The 19,165-nt window shown below is 42.7% G+C and overlaps 1 protein-coding gene across 2 annotated transcripts in view; it reads right to left on the reverse strand.

Moving 5' to 3' along the window:
- The window catches only part of Nlg-5 (neuroligin 5), a 196,116-nt gene that overhangs the window by 8,389 nt on the left and 168,562 nt on the right, over positions 1-19,165 (reverse strand). For both annotated transcript variants that reach the window (XM_076788657.1, XM_076788658.1), the window contains 3 exons: positions 11,263-11,560; positions 7,117-7,269; positions 5,985-6,185 (listed from right to left, as the gene is read on the reverse strand). In XM_076788657.1, coding sequence (XP_076644772.1) covers positions 5,985-6,185; positions 7,117-7,269; positions 11,263-11,560 — 652 coding nt within the window. The remainder of the gene's footprint in view (positions 1-5,984; positions 6,186-7,116; positions 7,270-11,262; positions 11,561-19,165) is intronic.

The following is a 19,165-nucleotide window of genomic DNA, read 5'->3' on the forward strand; positions in this document are numbered from 1 at the left end:
GTCAACAGAACCGCTCCCCTGTGTGACACTCTCAGGGGAGAAAAAGTGGGACAAAATTCTCTACAGTGGGAAAATGTTCTTTGGGGCCAGTTGATGATGAGACAGCGGATTTTATGCATTTACCTCAAAAAATGGATAAACGAGGAACAAGACTGTGAACATATTACAGAAAAATTTCAGAATGTCATTACTTTCGACTTGCTAAAATTATTGGAAGTTTCCATCTTTTATGATCTACTTAGACAAGTTTTATTTTGCTTATAACTTAACCCGCCCCCTAGTTTCACATGGACTACAATAGGCTTCAATTAGAACAAAATCGCCGATGGCGAGGTCAAAAAGTGATCGATTTGGCATGGATAACTGTCACGTGTTTATGAAGTCAACAGAACCGCTCCCCTGTGTGACACTCTCGGGGGAGAAAAAGTGGGACAAAATTCTCTACAGTGGGAAAATGTTCTTTGGGGCCAGTTGATGATGAGACAGCGGATTTTATGCATTTACCTCAAAAAATGGATAAACGAGGAACGAGACTGTGAACATATTACAGAAAAATTTCAGAATGTCATTATTTTCGATTTCCTAAAATTATTGGAAGCTTCCATCTTTTATGATCGACTTAGGCAATTTTTATTTTGCTCATGACTTAAACCCCCCTTAGTTTCACATAGACTACAATAGGCTTCAATTAGAACAAAATCGCCGATGGCGAGGTCAAAAAGTGATCGACTTGGCATGGATAACTGTCACGTGTTTATGAAGTCAACAGAGCCGTTCCCCTGTGTGACACTCTCGGGGGAGAAAAAGTGGGACAAAATTCTCTACAGTGGGAAAATGTTCTTTGGGGCCAGTTGACGATTAGACAGCGGATTTTATGCATTCACGTCAAAAAATGGATTAACGAGGAACAAGACTGTGAACATATTACAGAAAAATTTCAGAATGTCATTATTTTCGATTTCCTAAAATTATTGGAAATTCCATCTTTTATGATCGACTTAGGCAATTTTTATTTTGCTCATGACTTAAACCCCCCTTAGTTTCACATAGACTACAATAGGCTTCAATTAGAACAAAATCGCCGATGGCGAGGTCAAAAAGTGATCGACTTGGCATGGATAACTGTCACGTGTTTATGAAGTCAACAGAGCCGTTCCCCTGTGTGACACTCTCGGGGGAGAAAAAGTGGGACAAAATTCTCTACAGTGGGAAAATGTTCTTTGGGGCCAGTTGACGATTAGACAGCGGATTTTATGCATTCACGTCAAAAAATGGATTAACGAGGAACAAGACTGTGAACATATTACAGAAAAATTTCAGAATGTCATTATTTTCGATTTCCTAAAATTATTGGAAATTCCATCTTTTATGATCGACTTAGGCAATTTTTATTTTGCTCATGACTTAAACCCCCCTTAGTTTCACATAGACTACAATAGGCTTCAATTAGAACAAAATCGCCGATGGCGAGGTCAAAAAGTGATCGACTTGGCATGGATAACTGTCACGTGTTTATGAAGTCAACAGAGCCGTTCCCCTGTGTGACACTCTCGGGGGAGAAAAAGTGGGACAAAATTCTCTACAGTGGGAAAATGTTCTTTGGGGCCAGTTGACGATTAGACAGCGGATTTTATGCATTCACGTCAAAAAATGGATTAACGAGGAACAAGACTGTGAACATATTACAGAAAAATTTCAGAATGTCATTATTTTCGATTTCCTAAAATTATTGGAAATTCCATCTTTTATGATCGACTTAGGCAATTTTTATTTTGCTCATGACTTAAACCCCCCTTAGTTTCACATAGACTACAATAGGCTTCAATTAGAACAAAATCGCCGATGGCGAGGTCAAAAAGTGATCGACTTGGCATGGATAACTGTCACGTGTTTATGAAGTCAACAGAGCCGTTCCCCTGTGTGACACTCTCGGGGGAGAAAAAGTGGGACAAAATTCTCTACAGTGGGAAAATGTTCTTTGGGGCCAGTTGACGATTAGACAGCGGATTTTATGCATTCACGTCAAAAAATGGATTAACGAGGAACAAGACTGTGAACATATTACAGAAAAATTTCAGAATGTCATTACTTTCGATTTCCTAAAATTATTGGAAGCTTCCATCTTTTATGATCGACTTCGACAATTTTTATTTTGCTCTAGACTTAAACTCCTCCTATTCAATTAGAACAAAATCGCCAATGGTCAGGCCAAAAAGTGATCGATCGGTAAGGAAGGAAATTTGGACAATGTAATCGGATTCATTCGGTCACTCTAGATTCTGCATATTACAACGCTGTCCACGGAAGAGCACGGAATTGCGTCGTGGTACGTCCCTGCGACTTCAAGAGTCTCGGAGCTTCTTATCGTTTCGTCAATGGCGATTAAACGTCACATCCCGCATGCAAATTACTTCATTCGACCCCGGGAAAATTGTACAGCGCGACCATTGGAAGCGTTCCATCGTGAACGCTAAATCGCCGTTACACCTTAGAAATGTAGATTCGGAAAGTTCCGGCCGCGAGAACGCGCGCATGAATTACGAATCATGGAATCGTACGATTTCCTCCACTCGGCCCCCATTATGATTCTTGAGATCTCGCGATCTCTAATTCCCTTTCGAAATCACGGCAGGGCAGGCTGCTCGGCGAAAGAAATACAGAAATACAGCGATTTCTCCATATATGTCGCCAAGGCCTAGACGATAAAAGTCCCATGCATGAGGAGCCAATAAGCTCAAGAGACCTCGGTTGCCGAGGAGTGTAAGGTCGCGCGGATCAAAGAATAGTATCTCCTGGACGATATATGTCCGTGGCTAGACCCGCGTTTTGGAATTACACTACCGCGGGGCATTATACTATATTCAACTTCCATAGTAAATCGGTAACCATCGCGAAGGTAACGATAGCTATCATTATTTTTGACGCAGCAGCAAACGGTTGCACCAGTTCCTCGAACTTCGAACAAGGGTCAGAGTTCCCAAAAGTTTCGACAAACTCGCCGGGTTCTGGCGGTGATTCGCGGCCAGCCGGACGTAAATACATATGCCCGCCGTCGAGAAAGATAGTGATAAGAGTGATAAGAGAGAGAGAGAGAGAGAGAAAAGTAAGGGGAGAGTAAATAGAGGAAACCCGGGTAAAAGTTGTCCGGTCGAGGCACCAACTTCTTCGAGGCGCGGCGCTCCACGGCAGCACTCAAGTGCATTCTGCCGGCTCGCGGCCACGAATGGATCGGAAAGCCCTCGTAGCCCCTTATTCGCCGGAAGTTGGTCGCCCGCTAGCATACCACGGTATCGGGATCGCAAAAGAACCGAAGAGCGAAACGGAAAAAGCCGCAGCCCCTGACCGAGAGTAGAAGCTGTTCCGCCGGCGCTTCCTGCGGTTGCTCCGGAGAACGGAGACAGCGCACACCGACCGAGACGGACCCCTCAAGATGTAGGTAAACTGTTTGCCGCGTTTCCTCTGCATCCGGAAGCGAGCGGGAAATGGCTAGGTGGAGGAACAGATTCGGACAGCAGCGAACCCCCCCCCATCCCCCCTGCAATCTATCTGTTTCATCCAAGATGAAAGCGGTCGTCCGCCATCTGTCGTTATCTTCTTCGCAACGGTAATGAGAATTGTTGGAAATGAAGTTGGAAATGAGAACGAGCAAGCACACCTACAGTTGAAGACAGTTTCGGAAAACAGAAGAAAAGTCACGGTAGAAGCAGCTGGTACCAGACGACAGAAGAGAAAATTTAAGGGCCGGTTCTCCGTCACAATATAAGACGAAAATGAAGAGTAGAAAAATTGCGATTTCGGCTTCGTTTTTGAGTTATCAGCGATTCAAGATCCGCCTGAAACGCGGCAACCCACCCGACCGACAGAGGCATACGTTGCGTACGTCATAGAGGCGCGCGACAGTCGCGTATCACGTGACAGATAGCCCCCGCGTGTCCGACAAGAAGTCGCCTGGCAGGAATGCGGCTGTAAACCGTCCGATTGAATCATTCCACGCGTATTTTCGATTCTAGCCGAAATATTGGCTAAAATGCGTCACGCGAAAGCCTACCCATTGGCTACGAGCGAGGACCCCCTTTGTGGCGCGCGTTTATGACGTAAGCGACGCGCACCTCCTGTTGGCCGGGTTGCCGCATTTTAGGCGGATTTTTAATCGATAATAACTCAAAAATGCATCCGAAATCGTAATTTTTCTATTCTTCATTTTAGTCTTATATTGTCCTGGAGAATCACCCCTGAAATTTTCTCCCACCTGTATCTTACAGTAGTTGTGATATTACTTTCAGAGTCTGACATGCACGAGTACATTCTTTGTTCAACGTTGTACTAATAGCGAGCATTCGGACGTAGGTTTGCGAAGGAGACATTCGGAGCTTGTCCCTCGGATGTAGACCGTACGCTAACAGAAATACGTTCAACGTCGGCAAACGAGCTATCCGGCCATCAAATTAGCCTCAATTATTCGCCAACTTCCGGATCGCCTAACGGCGCGTCATGAACTTGTAATAATACTTCCGGGCAACGACTCGCAGGAAGTCGACCGACAATATTAGACCGAGATACAGTCTATTTACGTAGCTCTCTCTCTGGTCGCAACGTAACCGGACGTGTGTCCGCATATTTTCCTTGACAAATTTTCGCGTCTCTATTGTCGGCGCGCGATTCCGATTCCGATTCCGATTCCGATTCCGTTTCCGTTGACGGGTATTCTGACGGGGACTCGAAACGACCCGGAAACTCCAATCTGGCCGGACACGTACGATGCCAATAAAAAATACATTCTCGGTTCTCCAGGTATAAAACGAACCTACGCAATTTGTCACCATCCCTGCGAGATCGATACGCGCAATTTTTTCTCCTCTCTTCCGGATTCCTCTTTTTGCTACGCGGGCGCGCATTTCTGTGTGCGTGTGTATGTGTGTGTGTGTGTGTGTGTGTGTGTGTGTGTGTGTCGGCGTGTGCGTGTTTGTTTTTTTTTTTGCATGAGATCTCCCGCTATCTCGATTGTCGGCTCGCTGGTTTCGCCGGACTAATCTCTCGCCGATTAATCTATCGAGTGTCGGCCGCGCTCGATCCCTCTAATCGTGCCCGACAGCGATATTTCTGCTCTATTCCGAATCGATTTTCATTCGATGCCGCCTCGTTATTGTACGGTCCTTCGTCATCGGCTGAATCGAGGCCGTCGCCGATCAACTATGATCGTTCCTCTTAGGCGCACGATCCGTCACAGCTATCTAATTTCCCCGCTATTCTATTATTCCACTCGTTGCTATTCCAAATCGGTTCTGGGAAATGGAAGTCGGGAATGAAAATGTACACTTCAGCTTTGAATAATTTTAACAAGTCGAAAGTAGCAAGACAGTGTTTACTCTATGGCTCAGGTCACGTGAAGGTCATAATATTACAGGTCGTAGGACTCGTCTTGACCTCGGCTATCGTGTAGCGATAATAAAAATATATCGTTCCATTTAAAGAACTCCGACGACCTTGAAATCTCAAAAAGTATAACCTTCAACAAATCTTTTTGCCTGTCATAATATTTGCCCCTCTGAACCAACGAATCTTTTCCTCTGAAATTTTCTTCTATCATAAACAACAAGCTTTTAGATGCTCGAGTTAGGTGAAACACCCTGTATATGTCGCCAAGGCCTGGATGATAAACGTCGCGGAATTATCCCCACTACGGGGTATAAACTATGAGGGGCCAAGAAGCTCGGGAGACCCCAGTCGCCGAGGAGTGTGAGGTCACGTGGATCAAGGAGTAGTATCTCCTGGCCGATATATGTCCGTGGCTGGACCCGTGTGTTGGACATACATCGTGTAAGTACTGTGCTGCGTATAATACCGAGACCGATCAAATTGATACGAACACTTCTGTAACTAGTATTTCCTCCTACTAAATAAAATTTTAACAAATTTATGGGCTTTTGGTCTTTTGTGTGTGTAGAACAGTTGCTAAGCAACAAGAGAGATCAATGGACACTTACCCTTGCCGTATGGAGCGAGCAATAGAAAATTGACCAGCGCGGCGCCGGTGTCGTGGCCGATTAGCGTAATTTTGGTCGGATCACCGCCAAAAGAGGCGATGTTCTCCCGCACCCACCGCAACCCCATCGCAATATCCTTCAAGGCCAGATTCCCGCCGGATGCTGGACTCCTGTCTGGATACGGCCGAGTCCTCAGGAAGCCTGGAACACCGCCAAGTATTACCGAGTCGCGGCGATTTCGCCGGCGGAAACTCGATATGGGAAATACAGTGTTTACTCTATATATGTCCCAAATGCTTAGGCGATAAAAGTCCCATACCACGTGAGGGGACTACTAGCACGAGAGACCTCAGTCGCTGAGAAGTGTGAGGTCGCGTGGATCAAAGAATAGTATCTCCTGGACGATATTTGTCAGTGGCAGGGCCCGCGTTTTGGACATGTATCGAGTAAACACTGTATTTCGGGCGTCGCATAGTTAGCAATTCTTTTTCGATCTCATCTGCCCCCTACCACGCGGCCATGTTTTCCATTTACTAACAAGGATCGATAGAGAAGTCTATGGCCGAGCAAGGAGACTCTCGCCGGTTAGAATTTATATCGTAAATGGAATCTAGATTGTTTTTTTATTCGGTACCAGCACCGTGATAAAATTGTTTACCTATCGCACGGCCGTGGCCTCGGTTACAGGAAACGTGGTCGTGGTATCGGTTATTTCCGACATTGTAATCGAATACGGTTACAGAACCATGAAATATTAATTCTCGCGTTGAATTTATGACTCTGCTCCATTCCGGGAAGTGTGTAATTATTAAGTTTCCGCGTACGAAATGGGTATCATTTTTCTTCATTTTTTTTTTGTAATCGAGAGCCGTTCTTCTATCTATAGTATGCGTCACCGAACGGCTGTCTTGAGGCTGAAGGAAACTTTTAACCTCTTAACTTAAAAGCCCGAGAATACTCGGTTATTAATATAATGTAATATACACTTTTGCAAAATAATTGTTAAGTTAAGAGATTAAAGGGATATTGTTCAGAATTTTTTCTAAACAATTCCACTGCCCGTTCATTGTACTATCCTTCGTGTTTCTTGTATTCTTTGTATTTGGCATTCCCTGTTCCGTAGAGTACAAACCTAAGATTCCTAGACGGTAATTAAGCGTGATCACTATAACGTGGCCAGCACTGGCTAACACAGATCCGTCGTAGACGTTCCCGGTTCCCCACTCGAAACTTTCACCGTGAACGTACACCATCACCGCGTACGGGGCTTCTAACCCTCGAGAGCCTGCAACAATTAATAACCACCATAATTAATCAATCCTGTAACACGTACAGTAAGCCATAAATTCGATCCGATAATACGCTCCGCCGACAATACCACAAGAAACGATGCAAAACTATCGAAATCTATGTATGTTACAAAAATTATATTGCAATAGCGTAAGCAAACGTTGAATAACATTCGAAACGTGCGTTCTCGCGACTAATGAGACGATCTTAACAATTTACATTAGCAATTTAGTTAGCAGACCTCCGCGGTCCGTTTAATTGTACAGACACTTCATGCACCTCGGTGAAAGTGGTCAGTGCTTAAACGAACATGACGTCACCGCGATTTAATTAGCCGTTCTCGTCGAGGTAAGACGAGACTGCAAAACTACAGAGCTGTCCAATTCTCCTGATTAAAATAGTTCATTATTCGGTACAGGGCTCGCCGGGCCAGGGGAAATAATTCAGTCCGGAAAACAAGATGGCCGGTCGCGTATCTCGCAGAACATTACGGCAACTTCGTTTCCTCGTTTGGCCGTGTAACAATAATTGGAAAATATCATTACAAGCGGGTAATATAATTCGAAAAAAAATAATGCATACTTAATTTCGAAAAATGCAACCCCATTCTGGGGGACGGACGTTTAATTACGTTATGACGCGTATACACGTCAAACCAAATCTCTATTACGGTTTGTTCGTCGTGTATACTCGTCGTGAAAAATATAAAACTACCATTGACTATAAAAACTCGGAATTTTAATCAAATGCAATTAGAATATTATTATAAAATAGGACCACTAAAAAATAAAATAAAACAAAAAAAAAAATAGAAAGAAAATTTAAAAAAATAGGACAAAAAATGTATAATAGGACCATTTTGCCTTGCGTTCGACACGTCATTGCTTGATTTTAATTCCGCACACAGTGGGGGGTTTTTAAAACTAAATTGCACGCTTAACTGGTCAATGAGAAATGTTAAATCGGAAAATAAAAAAAAATACTTTGTGGCTCGACGGTCTGCGCGCAACTATTGAAAATGATTTTTCGGCCGATTTCGGCATCATGCTGTTCAGCCGTCGCAGGACCTAATATCTCTCCGAAGCGTCGTTAATCGCGGCACTATTGCGACAAAATATCGCTGTTTAAGCGGTGGCAAAGCGGAAACGAGGGGGCGCACGATTAGCACGCGACGTCGATTTTATTGGTTTCGCCGAAAATTGAATTTCTCTATCGTGTTACAATCCGGTCGGCCGATTTAATTGGCAGCGGACCACGTTTGTCGCCCATGGCGTCGCGTCGCGTCGCGTCGCGTCGCGTCGCGTCGGGACCGACAAATAACAACGCGGGACACGCTCCCGATTTCGTGAACGCGCGAGACCCGAATAAAAAATAGCGCGGTTCAATCGTAAGTCGAGTATATTTTGGACGATTATTGCTGCGCCTACGTATAAAAGCAAAAAACAGTCGCTGAGACCTATTAAAGAATGATTAAAATCCGAATAGCTTCGACATCTGCAGTCACAGCGAAAATCGCACAGTGTGTATGTATGAACGAATATTTTACCTAACAATAACTTTAGCAACAAGGATTTTGACAAAAACTGAACTACCAACTTTTACTGTGGTTTAATATATTTTGTATTTAATATGGTTCAATGAATCCGTGAATTCTCGATATATGTCGCCGAGGCCTGGGTTATAAATGTCGCGGAATTATAAGACGGGGTACACCGTCTAGTATATCGAGAATTCACTGAGGTGTAATATATTACGATTAAAAGTGCGATTTTAAGTCGAAAATCGTGAAAAACGGCAATTTTTCCACTTTTAAGAGTTTATAACTCATAAACGAATTAACCAATATCGGTGAAATTTTCAGCATGGATATAATTTATTCAAACGAATCAAACACATTTTTTAAATTTTCAATACAGGCTCAGATAAAAAAGCTTAAAAAAACCAACTTTTACTATTTCTTTTGCGATTCCGACCAATTCAAACTTTTTTCAGAAATTTTTTACACCTCGTCTAATAAACTAATCCTTCTAACTTCTCAATAAAATTCAAGTCATTTGATCTAATTTTTAAAAAGTTATGTTGCTTCAAATAATGTAGACTCAGTTTTGCTCGTTAGTGTATCTTTAATTTGTAATTACTAGACTGCGGATCTTCATTGCATTTCTGAAAAATTTCAAAAAATGCTATAACATAAAATTCGACAAAATTTAATGGTATTTTTGTTTATCTCAGATCTACGAAGGCTACTTCCGCTGAAAATTAGATTTTATTTGTTTCCTACAATTTGCCTACAAAAATTGAAGATTGCATAAACATCCGCGGTCCAGTAATTACGCATAGTTGTTCCGAAAGTGTCACTTATTCAGTTCTATTTCTCTTGTTTCTCCACCGAATGATTGACGTTGATTCTGCAATTGTACGCTAACGTAGAATTAGTTCAAGCTTTTCAATGACAATTCGATGGAGTCTGTGACACGGTCTCGAGTTTAACGGTCGTCGAATGATATACGAGCGTGAGCTCTTGCTTTGCTGACAATACCCTGTATAAAGGTACTAATTACTTCGGGACTAATTACTTCAAGAAGTAAGGTGTTCCGTGACACGTGCACCGCTCCGTAAACAGATGATAGATATCGGTTCTAAATTTCCCGGCAGTATGTTATTAACGCGCGGGTTAATTAATTACACGCGTTGCAAATCAAGAACATTTTCTTTGACGCATGACACCGAACTGCGACAGCTTAATTAATGATTCTCGAGCACGCGCATATTTGACAATCAACATTCGATTGCCGGCGAGCGTTAATTGCTAATATTTCACATTCGGCACACTGATGGACTTTTATTGTTGTACAGGGTCGGTTGTAAATCATAACAGAATGGGATTAGTGTTCCTTCTCGAGAAATTTTATAATTGATTATTTCTCATTTCTCGAGAAATTCCAGTACTTCTCGAGAAATTTCAATCTAGGAAAATTCTTATGAATCTCATTTATTTTATAACATATTTTCGGAAATGAATTTTCAGTTCACTCGAATTGCATATTACCAATCAATCGCGCACGTATAAGCATATCTACAGGCAGCATATCAATGCCTACGTATGCATGTTTGCAATGTGAAAATTTATAATAATTGTTGCGAATGCATGTCGACGTGACGTAATGCACACCCAAAAGGACACCCAATCTTCAGCAACTTTTGGATGTTCTGTATACGATAAAACCAACATCCACACAAAATGAAAGAAATTTTTCAACGGCTACAGATTTTGTTGCAAAAAAAAAAACGAAGTAAATTGTCTGATTCTACATTAGACGCATTATGCTTCTTAAGGAGTCATTTCAAAAGAAAAGCGTAATGTTTCACTTTATAAAAGTTTGGTTTTAAAGAAATAAATTTATCGGTTATATTTAGCGTCTATTTTTTCCTTGTTTTGAAAGTTATGTACATATTGAACAGGAATAAACACTGAGTTAAAGTTTTTTGCCCTTTCGAGAAATATTATTAACACTAGGTTTACGGAGCATTAAAAGTGAGTATTTTACATTACTTCATAAAAATAAGAAGAATGTGTCTGTCCAAGTTTTCAGCCATTTTTTAAATAATATATACCTAAGGAAATAAGTTTGTTGAGTAATTCCACGTAGGTGGATCTTCACAATCTCAATAATCGTAAATTAAAAATATTAGAACCCGTCATTTTGACGGGTCCCGTAAACCTAGTGTTAACGATATTCCAAATATTATAAGTTTCCGAATATTTTTATATTTTATTAAAAATTCTCGAGAAGTTTCGAGAAATATAGTCTTATTTCTCGAGAAATGAAAAATGTTGAGAAATCAGGAACACTGAATGGGATCGAGCGGACTTTCGTTCTCGGGAAAAATGTTTTTTGAAGAACCAGGTGGCACAAAGTCTGTACAGTGTGTACGAAGAAAATAGTTCAGAAATTCCAAGTGTGGTGAAAGATCGCGTTATCCTCACCGCTTCCAGGTATGTACAGGTTGAGGAAGAGGCAGTCCTCGCTCTGATTGGTCAGGAACATGTGCAAATGTTTCAGCTGTTGATACCTGCCCAGGGGCATTTGCGAAAGGGCAGCTGTGTCATTGCTGGTGTCCGGGAAGTACTGTGGGCAGACAGCGCCGAACGAGTCCGCCAGTTTGATACCGTCCCAAGGAATCGGTGAGATCGGCGGTCGAAATCGTAGATCTCCTATGGGCGGCGCCGCGTACGGAATACCTCGAAACACTTCTACAGGATCCAAGTGTCTGCTGTTTAAGTCCTGCGGCAAAGGAAGTTCCGAATTTCTGTTAGTGGAACTCTCGTTGCAAACTCAAACGGGAAAATCCTACAAAATACAAAATAATAAAACAACTTCGATAATAAATGAAAATACGCTCTTTTTGTGCTCGAGTTCGATAGATCGACGTATTCTGAGTACAAAAGTACTGTTTTTGTCCTAAAACTTACCGTTGCTGAGATATTTGACTGTTTTCTTTCTATTACTTTCGTTATGGAACGTATTCAAGCTCGATACGTCAAATGTAAACATTGGTAAGCTTTCTCAGTTAGTGAACGTAAGATAGTCAATATGAAATTTTCATTCGAACAATTAGAGATGCTTCCAATTTATGGAGAAAGTAAGAGAAACGCAATTGCGGCTCGAAATTTGTACGGTGAAAGATATCCGAACCGCATGTGCCCTTCGCACAAGATTTTTGAAAGGTTGTGTATAAAATTAAAAGAAACTGGAAGTCTCGCTGTTCGTAGGATGAGTCGTGAAAAGCCTGTATGCGGTGATGAGGATAATGAAATTAATGTTGTTGCAATGGACATCGTAATCCTCGTATCGGTGTACGTCGGATTCAGCGCGAATCTGAAGTCGGCAAAAGTAGTGCGTCACGAATTCTCGCTCGTCACAAATATCGTCCGTACCACATTGACCTTCACCAGAAATTATATGGATTATGTAAATCGTGTTAGATTTTGTGGATGGGCTCAAGAGCAGCTACAAATCAATCCACTTTTTTTCTCTTTAATACTATTTACCGACGAGGCTACTTTTACCAGCACCGGGCGTGTTAATTTACATAACACGCGTTATTGGTCGGTACAAAATCCTCACTGGCTACGAGGAATTGATCATCAAAGACGCTGGTCCATTAATGTGTGGTGTGGAATCACAGGGCAACAAATAATTGGGCCTTGTTTCATCGACGGCACTTTTACTGGTGAAAAATATACGTTCTTAAGAAACACATTGGCAAATTGATTAGAAAACGTGCCATTAAGCGTCCGTCAGACAATGTGGTATCGGCACGATGGATGTCCAACACACTACGCTCGAAGGGCGAGAAGTACACCTAATGAAATATTCCGAAATCGATGGATAGGACGCGGTGACACTATTCGCTGGCCAGCACGAAGTCCAGATTCAACACCCCTAGATTTTTTCTCGTGGGGAACATTGAAAAATATTGTGCATCGAGATGCACCAACAACTCCGGAAGATACGAAGCAACGAATTATCGCAGCTACAATAGACGGTCCAACAATAAGACGTGTAAGAGACAGTTCAAAGACTGCAACGTTGCATCGCTACAGATGGCGGACATTTCGAACATTCTTCATGAAAACAGTCAAATATCTCAGCAACGGTTAGGACAAATACACTTTAGTACTTTTATACTCAGAATATGCCAATCTATCGAAATCGAGGATGAAAGATTGTACATTTCATTTAAAAGAAGAAAGGTGACCTGAAAAAGGAATGTATATTCCAGTATATTTGGAACTTGGATAAAAACAACTTCGGTTTGACGGGGTGCGTTGAATTTATACATTACAGGACGTCATATCCTTATATCCTATAGGACGTCAACTCGTGGCGGGTCGTAACACAATTCCAAGGGACAATAGTTATAGCCATAGCCTCGGCGCCATAGCCTGTTTAATCCGAAGCCCGGTGGACGTAATTCGAATAATAGAACCGTCGCCTTTCGTCGGGGGCTTGCGAATAAATTAATTTGTTAATACCCGCGCTCGCGAAACATCTTTGTCGCGGATTAGACGACGAATCTCGCAAACTCGATTAACAACAACGAAAACACATAGCTCGTTACTTCAATCGGCGTGCAGCAGGACCGATAGGGAGATCTCTGACATTAATATCGCTAACGGCGACAACACTGAGTTAAATGTAAATCCTGTATTTTATGCACACGAACCGTGGCACCGGGGGTGCGTTCGCGTTTCCGGAAACTAATTACCTAATTACCCTCTGTATTTCGATTATCTGTGGTTTACGAGGGCTTCACTGAATCGCAACAATCCGCAGATGCTGCGCCACTTCGATACGGTCGCGCGAATAAATAATACGCGCGTGGATTTCGTTGGCCACCCCCTCCCCTTTCAGTTGCAAATAGACTTTGTCGATTGTATTATTTGCAGCGAGATTCCCGACGGTGCGATCACTTTCATAACAGTTACTCCCACAAATCTGATAAAATCTAGGCGAAATCGCGTTTATGCGAGTCGACATCTGTGTTACACTTACAAGGGACCATTGCCCGAGTGTGCAGTTACAGCTACACGTGCAATCTATAATTGATTTACTAAATGTTCCTCCGATATATCATTTGTGGAAAGACAAAGAAACGTACAGTGCAGTATCCTTTTTGTCCCCATTTGACTGTAACATGCAATTTATTTTACTCGCAATAAGCTCAAATACTACGGTCGGGTGGGATTTTAATTAATTACGCCAGACGTGCGAGATGGCGCGAGGAAAGTACGAGAGATCTTTTTCTATCCAAACAAGCACACCGTACGACGGCAACTATACAAGACACAACGCTGAGATGCACGAGGACAATATTAACATTGTCGCCTCGAACGCTAGCAAATACACACCACCACCCCCCCGCCCGCCCCTCCCCACCCGATGTTTTTATTTACTTCCGGTCGTAAACTGGTCCGCGTCCTCGTTCAAAAGGGCTTAGAATAAGGGCGACGACGAAACTCGATAATTGCTTTCGTTAGACGTAATTGTACGAGGGGGTAGGGGCGGGAGAGGGGGGGGGGGGAAGGTTGCAGTTCGCCGGCTTTCTTGGAAGCAATTATACCAGAAGAGCTAATAAATCTCGTTTGGTACGCGTCGACGTTAATTGCGCCTCCGGGTGCCGCGAGGAAAAGATCGTTCCTTCGAACCACCCCCCACCCCCATCCCCCGCCCCCCGCCCCCATTCAGAACGTGGATGGAGTCGCATCGGGTTTAAAATCACGAATTCCCATTAACGCGAGGATCGCCGGTGTTACCGGAGGAATAATAAAAAGGGCAGGGAAAGGGAACGGTTGGACGTGAAAAAATTTTTACCCCCAACCACCCCCCACCCCCTGGCCTTATTTTTAACCCCCACCCTGACAATATAGTCTATAGTTATGCCGCTTCTTGCCTCGGATGCTGATCATCTGCCGCCCGAGAAGAATTCCTCGACGAAATTATTCATTCCGTTCGATGAATTCTGGTAATCCCTAATTTGCCGAACGATCATCGGGGACCGCGAGCGTGTTCTGGAAAAATCGATTACGAAAAATTTCCTAGGGAAAACATGTGGAAAAGATTATAGGGATAGAAGTGAAAAGAATGCAGCATACACGGTGAATTCCCGATATAAGTCACTCGCGCGGTTCTGGCCAGTGACATTTAGACGAAATCTGTGGTTGTCGCCGAACGTTGCATTTGAAATGCACAGTGCACGCTGGAAATGTAAAAGTCACTATCCGTGGTGGTGTGGGCAGTCCCAGTGACCTTTAAACGCGAGGCTCGCAGTGACTTACATCGGGAATTCACTGTAATCTCTTAATTAATAAATTAAAGGAAGTGAAGGACATGCTTTTAGGGGTGGAAATCGCCGTTTCTGTGTTTTCCAGAAAAATAGGGAAAATATTTGGAAATTGCATTCCAAGCGATTCGACCTCGTTCGCGCATTTTCGAGCGTGTTAAAAAGTTAACGATTTTCGCTCGGCGGGCGCTCGGGAGAATGCCTGTGGAACAACGGATGTTGACGAGTTATTTATCCTCGCGAGACCGCCGATTTCCCCTGTCGGCCCGATTGATTTCTGATAGGTCGCGCCGGCTCGTACGCTTATTATTATTTTCTCTCTCTCGATTTCTCTTCCGATCTCGCTCGAACTGAAAATCAGTGGCGGAAGACCGCCTGTGGTCAGACACAGGAGCACGTAGAAGCAACCCGCGCTCGGTCGGACATGTGAAAGGAGCGTATTATAGTTAACAGTAGCTACCTCTATTTAGTCGGACAGGCAAGCCGAGGCTCCAGTAGTTGCGGTCCGCCTTTAGCCAGACACGCTTCGGTATTCAACACGGTTGATACAACTTCCCGGAACTTTTAATAGCGTGAGCATACCATCGATAACTCGTCCAAGGATATCTCCCTTGTCGAACTTCAAGGGCGTTAAATCTTTTCTGGAACTGTTGCAACCGAATTACCAACATTCGGACAATTTTAATTGAACCGCGTGTCGCACAGTAACTAATCTAACTGGAGAAATGTTAGAATTAGTGATTTCATTAGATTCACCGGTTGATATGCAGTGGATTAGGGTCACCTAAGTGTCCATGTAAATGTTCATCAATGTTTACAAAACAAAAATTCAGTGTAGCTTGATTTTTGTTATTTTTATTTTAACTATTTTATGACCCATTGAATTGCAAATGTACAACCGTATTTTACATTCCTCGAACGGGTAATAAAAATATATTTTTCTAACAATTTGTATTGCGACAAACTGGGGTGAATTCCTTCTAAGCTTGTTTAACCCTTTTGCATCATTACTTTATATATACGCTCAATTTTCCTGGTCACTATCACCAATTTATGTTTTCTTATAATGCAGAAATATGAAGTTCTTGTAGTCATTTTTGTACTTAAATATGATAAAAAAAAAAAAACGTTTGGTGATAAAGGCCTTCTTTTCATAAATATTATATTTCCTTATGATGCAAATGGGTTAATAGGTTTTAAATTATTTATTCTTGTCACACTCATTTTTTCAATTTTCTCTACTGATTCCGACGAGAAAGTTGTGACGACAATGTTTAGTATTTACTTATTTATACTCATTTTCAATACACTCTCGGTGCTTGTACAGTTAGCGCGAGCAATCTTCCCGCTAATGCTTCCGTGAAAGTAGAATCGTGCGCACACCGTCACCGTGAAATTACACGCCGCCTCCTCGAAATATATTTCGACTGCATAATCTTTTGTCCGGGAAAAGGGTGGGGGGGGGGGGGGCGAAGGGCGAACTTTGGAAATTAAAAAGGGAAAGCTGCTATCGCGGAACACCGAAACTTTGAAAGTGTACCGTTACAAGACTCGTGTCATTAAAACTTCTTACCAGACTCTGTCTAGCAGTGATTCTTGCTGCGTGGCGTAATTCAGCGGTTTCTCGCATACGTTGCGCCACAGAATTTCATGTTTGTTTTAGCATCTTTATGTTTGACGCAGGATGCTCTGCGAGATACCGTCAATTCTATTCCTCGTATTCTTGAACCACAATTTCGACGGAACGAGGTGCAAAAATTTGGACAACAGTTCCGCGACATTTTTACAAATTTTCAAATGAAGTGTTTTCACGATATACGTCCACAACACGGGTCCATCCAGGGACATGTATCGGATAGAAGGTACTGTTCCTTGATTCTTTGGTTTAGCCCTTTGCATTTCTTCCGACCTAGAATATTTCCCTTCTATATTTTTTCATGTTATACATACGAAAATGGTGGAATTTACTCCTACTGAATTGTTCAGTAATTTATTAGATACAAATTTAATAATTTAAAAAATATTTTGAACAATGATACAGCAATTTTTAGCGGTGCCTTACAGTCACCATTCGAGTGCTAAGGGTTAATTTTGCTCTTTACCGTATTGCATAAATTTGTTACGTAACGTTAGCATATTGTTCGCATATTTCCCGCATGTTTCTACACAAGATTCTTGTACATTTATTGCATACGTGGGTTCGTTTCAGCCGCATAAAAATCCGCAATGCGGTTATTATTATTTCACAAATAAGCTTGCAATAAAACGGAGAGCAAGGTAAAATAATTGCAGAATAATACAACGGATTACGATTTTCATTTTCACGGTGGCGCCGCGATACTCCGATAAAGTTGCAAATTCTCGTTTAATTTTCCGCCGGCTCTGCAGCCCCAAAAGTTTCGCGCGCGCGTCGAGCCGGGCGGCGTTCGTTTAACGTATTTCGCCATCACCGGCGGCTTTCAGTAAATAACAATTGACGAGTAATCATCGGAAGCCCGGCGCAGCGCAACGCAGCGCAACGGTGAAAAGGGCCCTTTCCTCGGGGCAAAAATTTTTCTGTCCATAACCGGCCATCGTCCGCCGGCTTTTTCGTCTCTCGATCGTGTTACCTTAATCACGGCGTAATTATGGTTACGTTAGTCAGCCGGTCAAACAGCCGGCCCGTATACGCGCTCTCCATAGCAATCTAGTAATAATAATAGCCGGCTGGTAATGCCGACATAATTACGGAACGATGACATTACATCGGCCCCGGCCACCCGCAGTGGGGCGGCCATTGTACATACACGGTCCTAGCGGTCGCCACGTTTAGCGACGCTCCGCCGATACACAATGCCCGTATAATAAAATATTTAGCAGTTTACATGCCGATTGTACGTCGCGACGTGCGGCGCTCTCCGCCGCATGTTAGGGATTTTATGGGCACTAAACGCGCCGGAAATGAAAATATCCGTGAATTTGCCGCGGCGCCGACTGGCCCGAGGCGTCCGCGTCCCCTCGACCGGAAACGGTGCACGCGTGAATTTTTATTTTATCCACGCGCTATACCCCGGTGGGATTTCACGGGCAAATTGTTGCGCGACTAATGACAGCGCGTCCGAAGAGAATTTCTGGAAATTCCAACGGGCACCCTTTTCATATAACACCCTCTGCTGAAATATAAGCTACTTAATGTCTGCGCATTAGCTGCGGGGAAATTCGAATATTTTCTTCTTTTTTTTTTCAGTCTTTTATCTGGCCGGCGAACGAGATTTATGAACGGACTCCGCGACAATACTATTACGTTGGCAAGAAAGTAATTTCGGTATTTTTAGGTGAAATAAAATCCAATTTTATTATCAAAGCAATGAACTTTAATCAATAAAATATTTTCCATTTCGTTCCATGATCTTTTGCCATGTTTCTGGTAGCTTCATAATTCCGCGCTCATAAAACTTCTGATCCTTTTCGGTGAAAAACTGATCCAAGTGCGATTTCAGACCATCATCATTAGTGAAAGTTTTACCATTCAAAGAGTTTTGTTAACTTCGGAATAAATGATAATCCGATGGTGCAATGTCAGGGCTATATGGTGGATGTGACATCACTTCCCAGTCAAGCTCCAATAACTTTTCACGTGTTACCAAAGATGTGTGTGGCCTGGCGTTATCATGGTGGAACACGATTCCTTTGCGTTTTGCCAATTCTGGCTGTTTTTCTTTGATTGCTATGTCCAGTTTTGTTAGTTGTCGACAATAAACATCTGAATTAATGGTTTGGTTCCTTGGGAGAAGCTCAAAATACACAATACCTTTGTAATCCCACCAAACTGACAACATGATCTTCTTTTGGTGCAATTCAGCTTTCGGCGTGGTTTGGGCTGATTCGTCACGCTTCGACCATGATCGTTTTCGAGTTGTGTTATTGTAAACAACCCATTTCTCATCACCAGTGATGATTCGCTTCAGAAAAGGGTCGATTTCATTTCGTTTGAGATGCATATCGCATATGTTGATGCGTTGCGTGAAGTGAATTTCTTTCAATTCGTGTGGAACCCAAATATC

The sequence above is a fragment of the Halictus rubicundus genome, chromosome 5 (genome assembly GCF_050948215.1).
Source record: "Halictus rubicundus isolate RS-2024b chromosome 5, iyHalRubi1_principal, whole genome shotgun sequence".
NCBI lineage: Eukaryota > Metazoa > Arthropoda > Insecta > Hymenoptera > Halictidae > Halictus > Halictus rubicundus.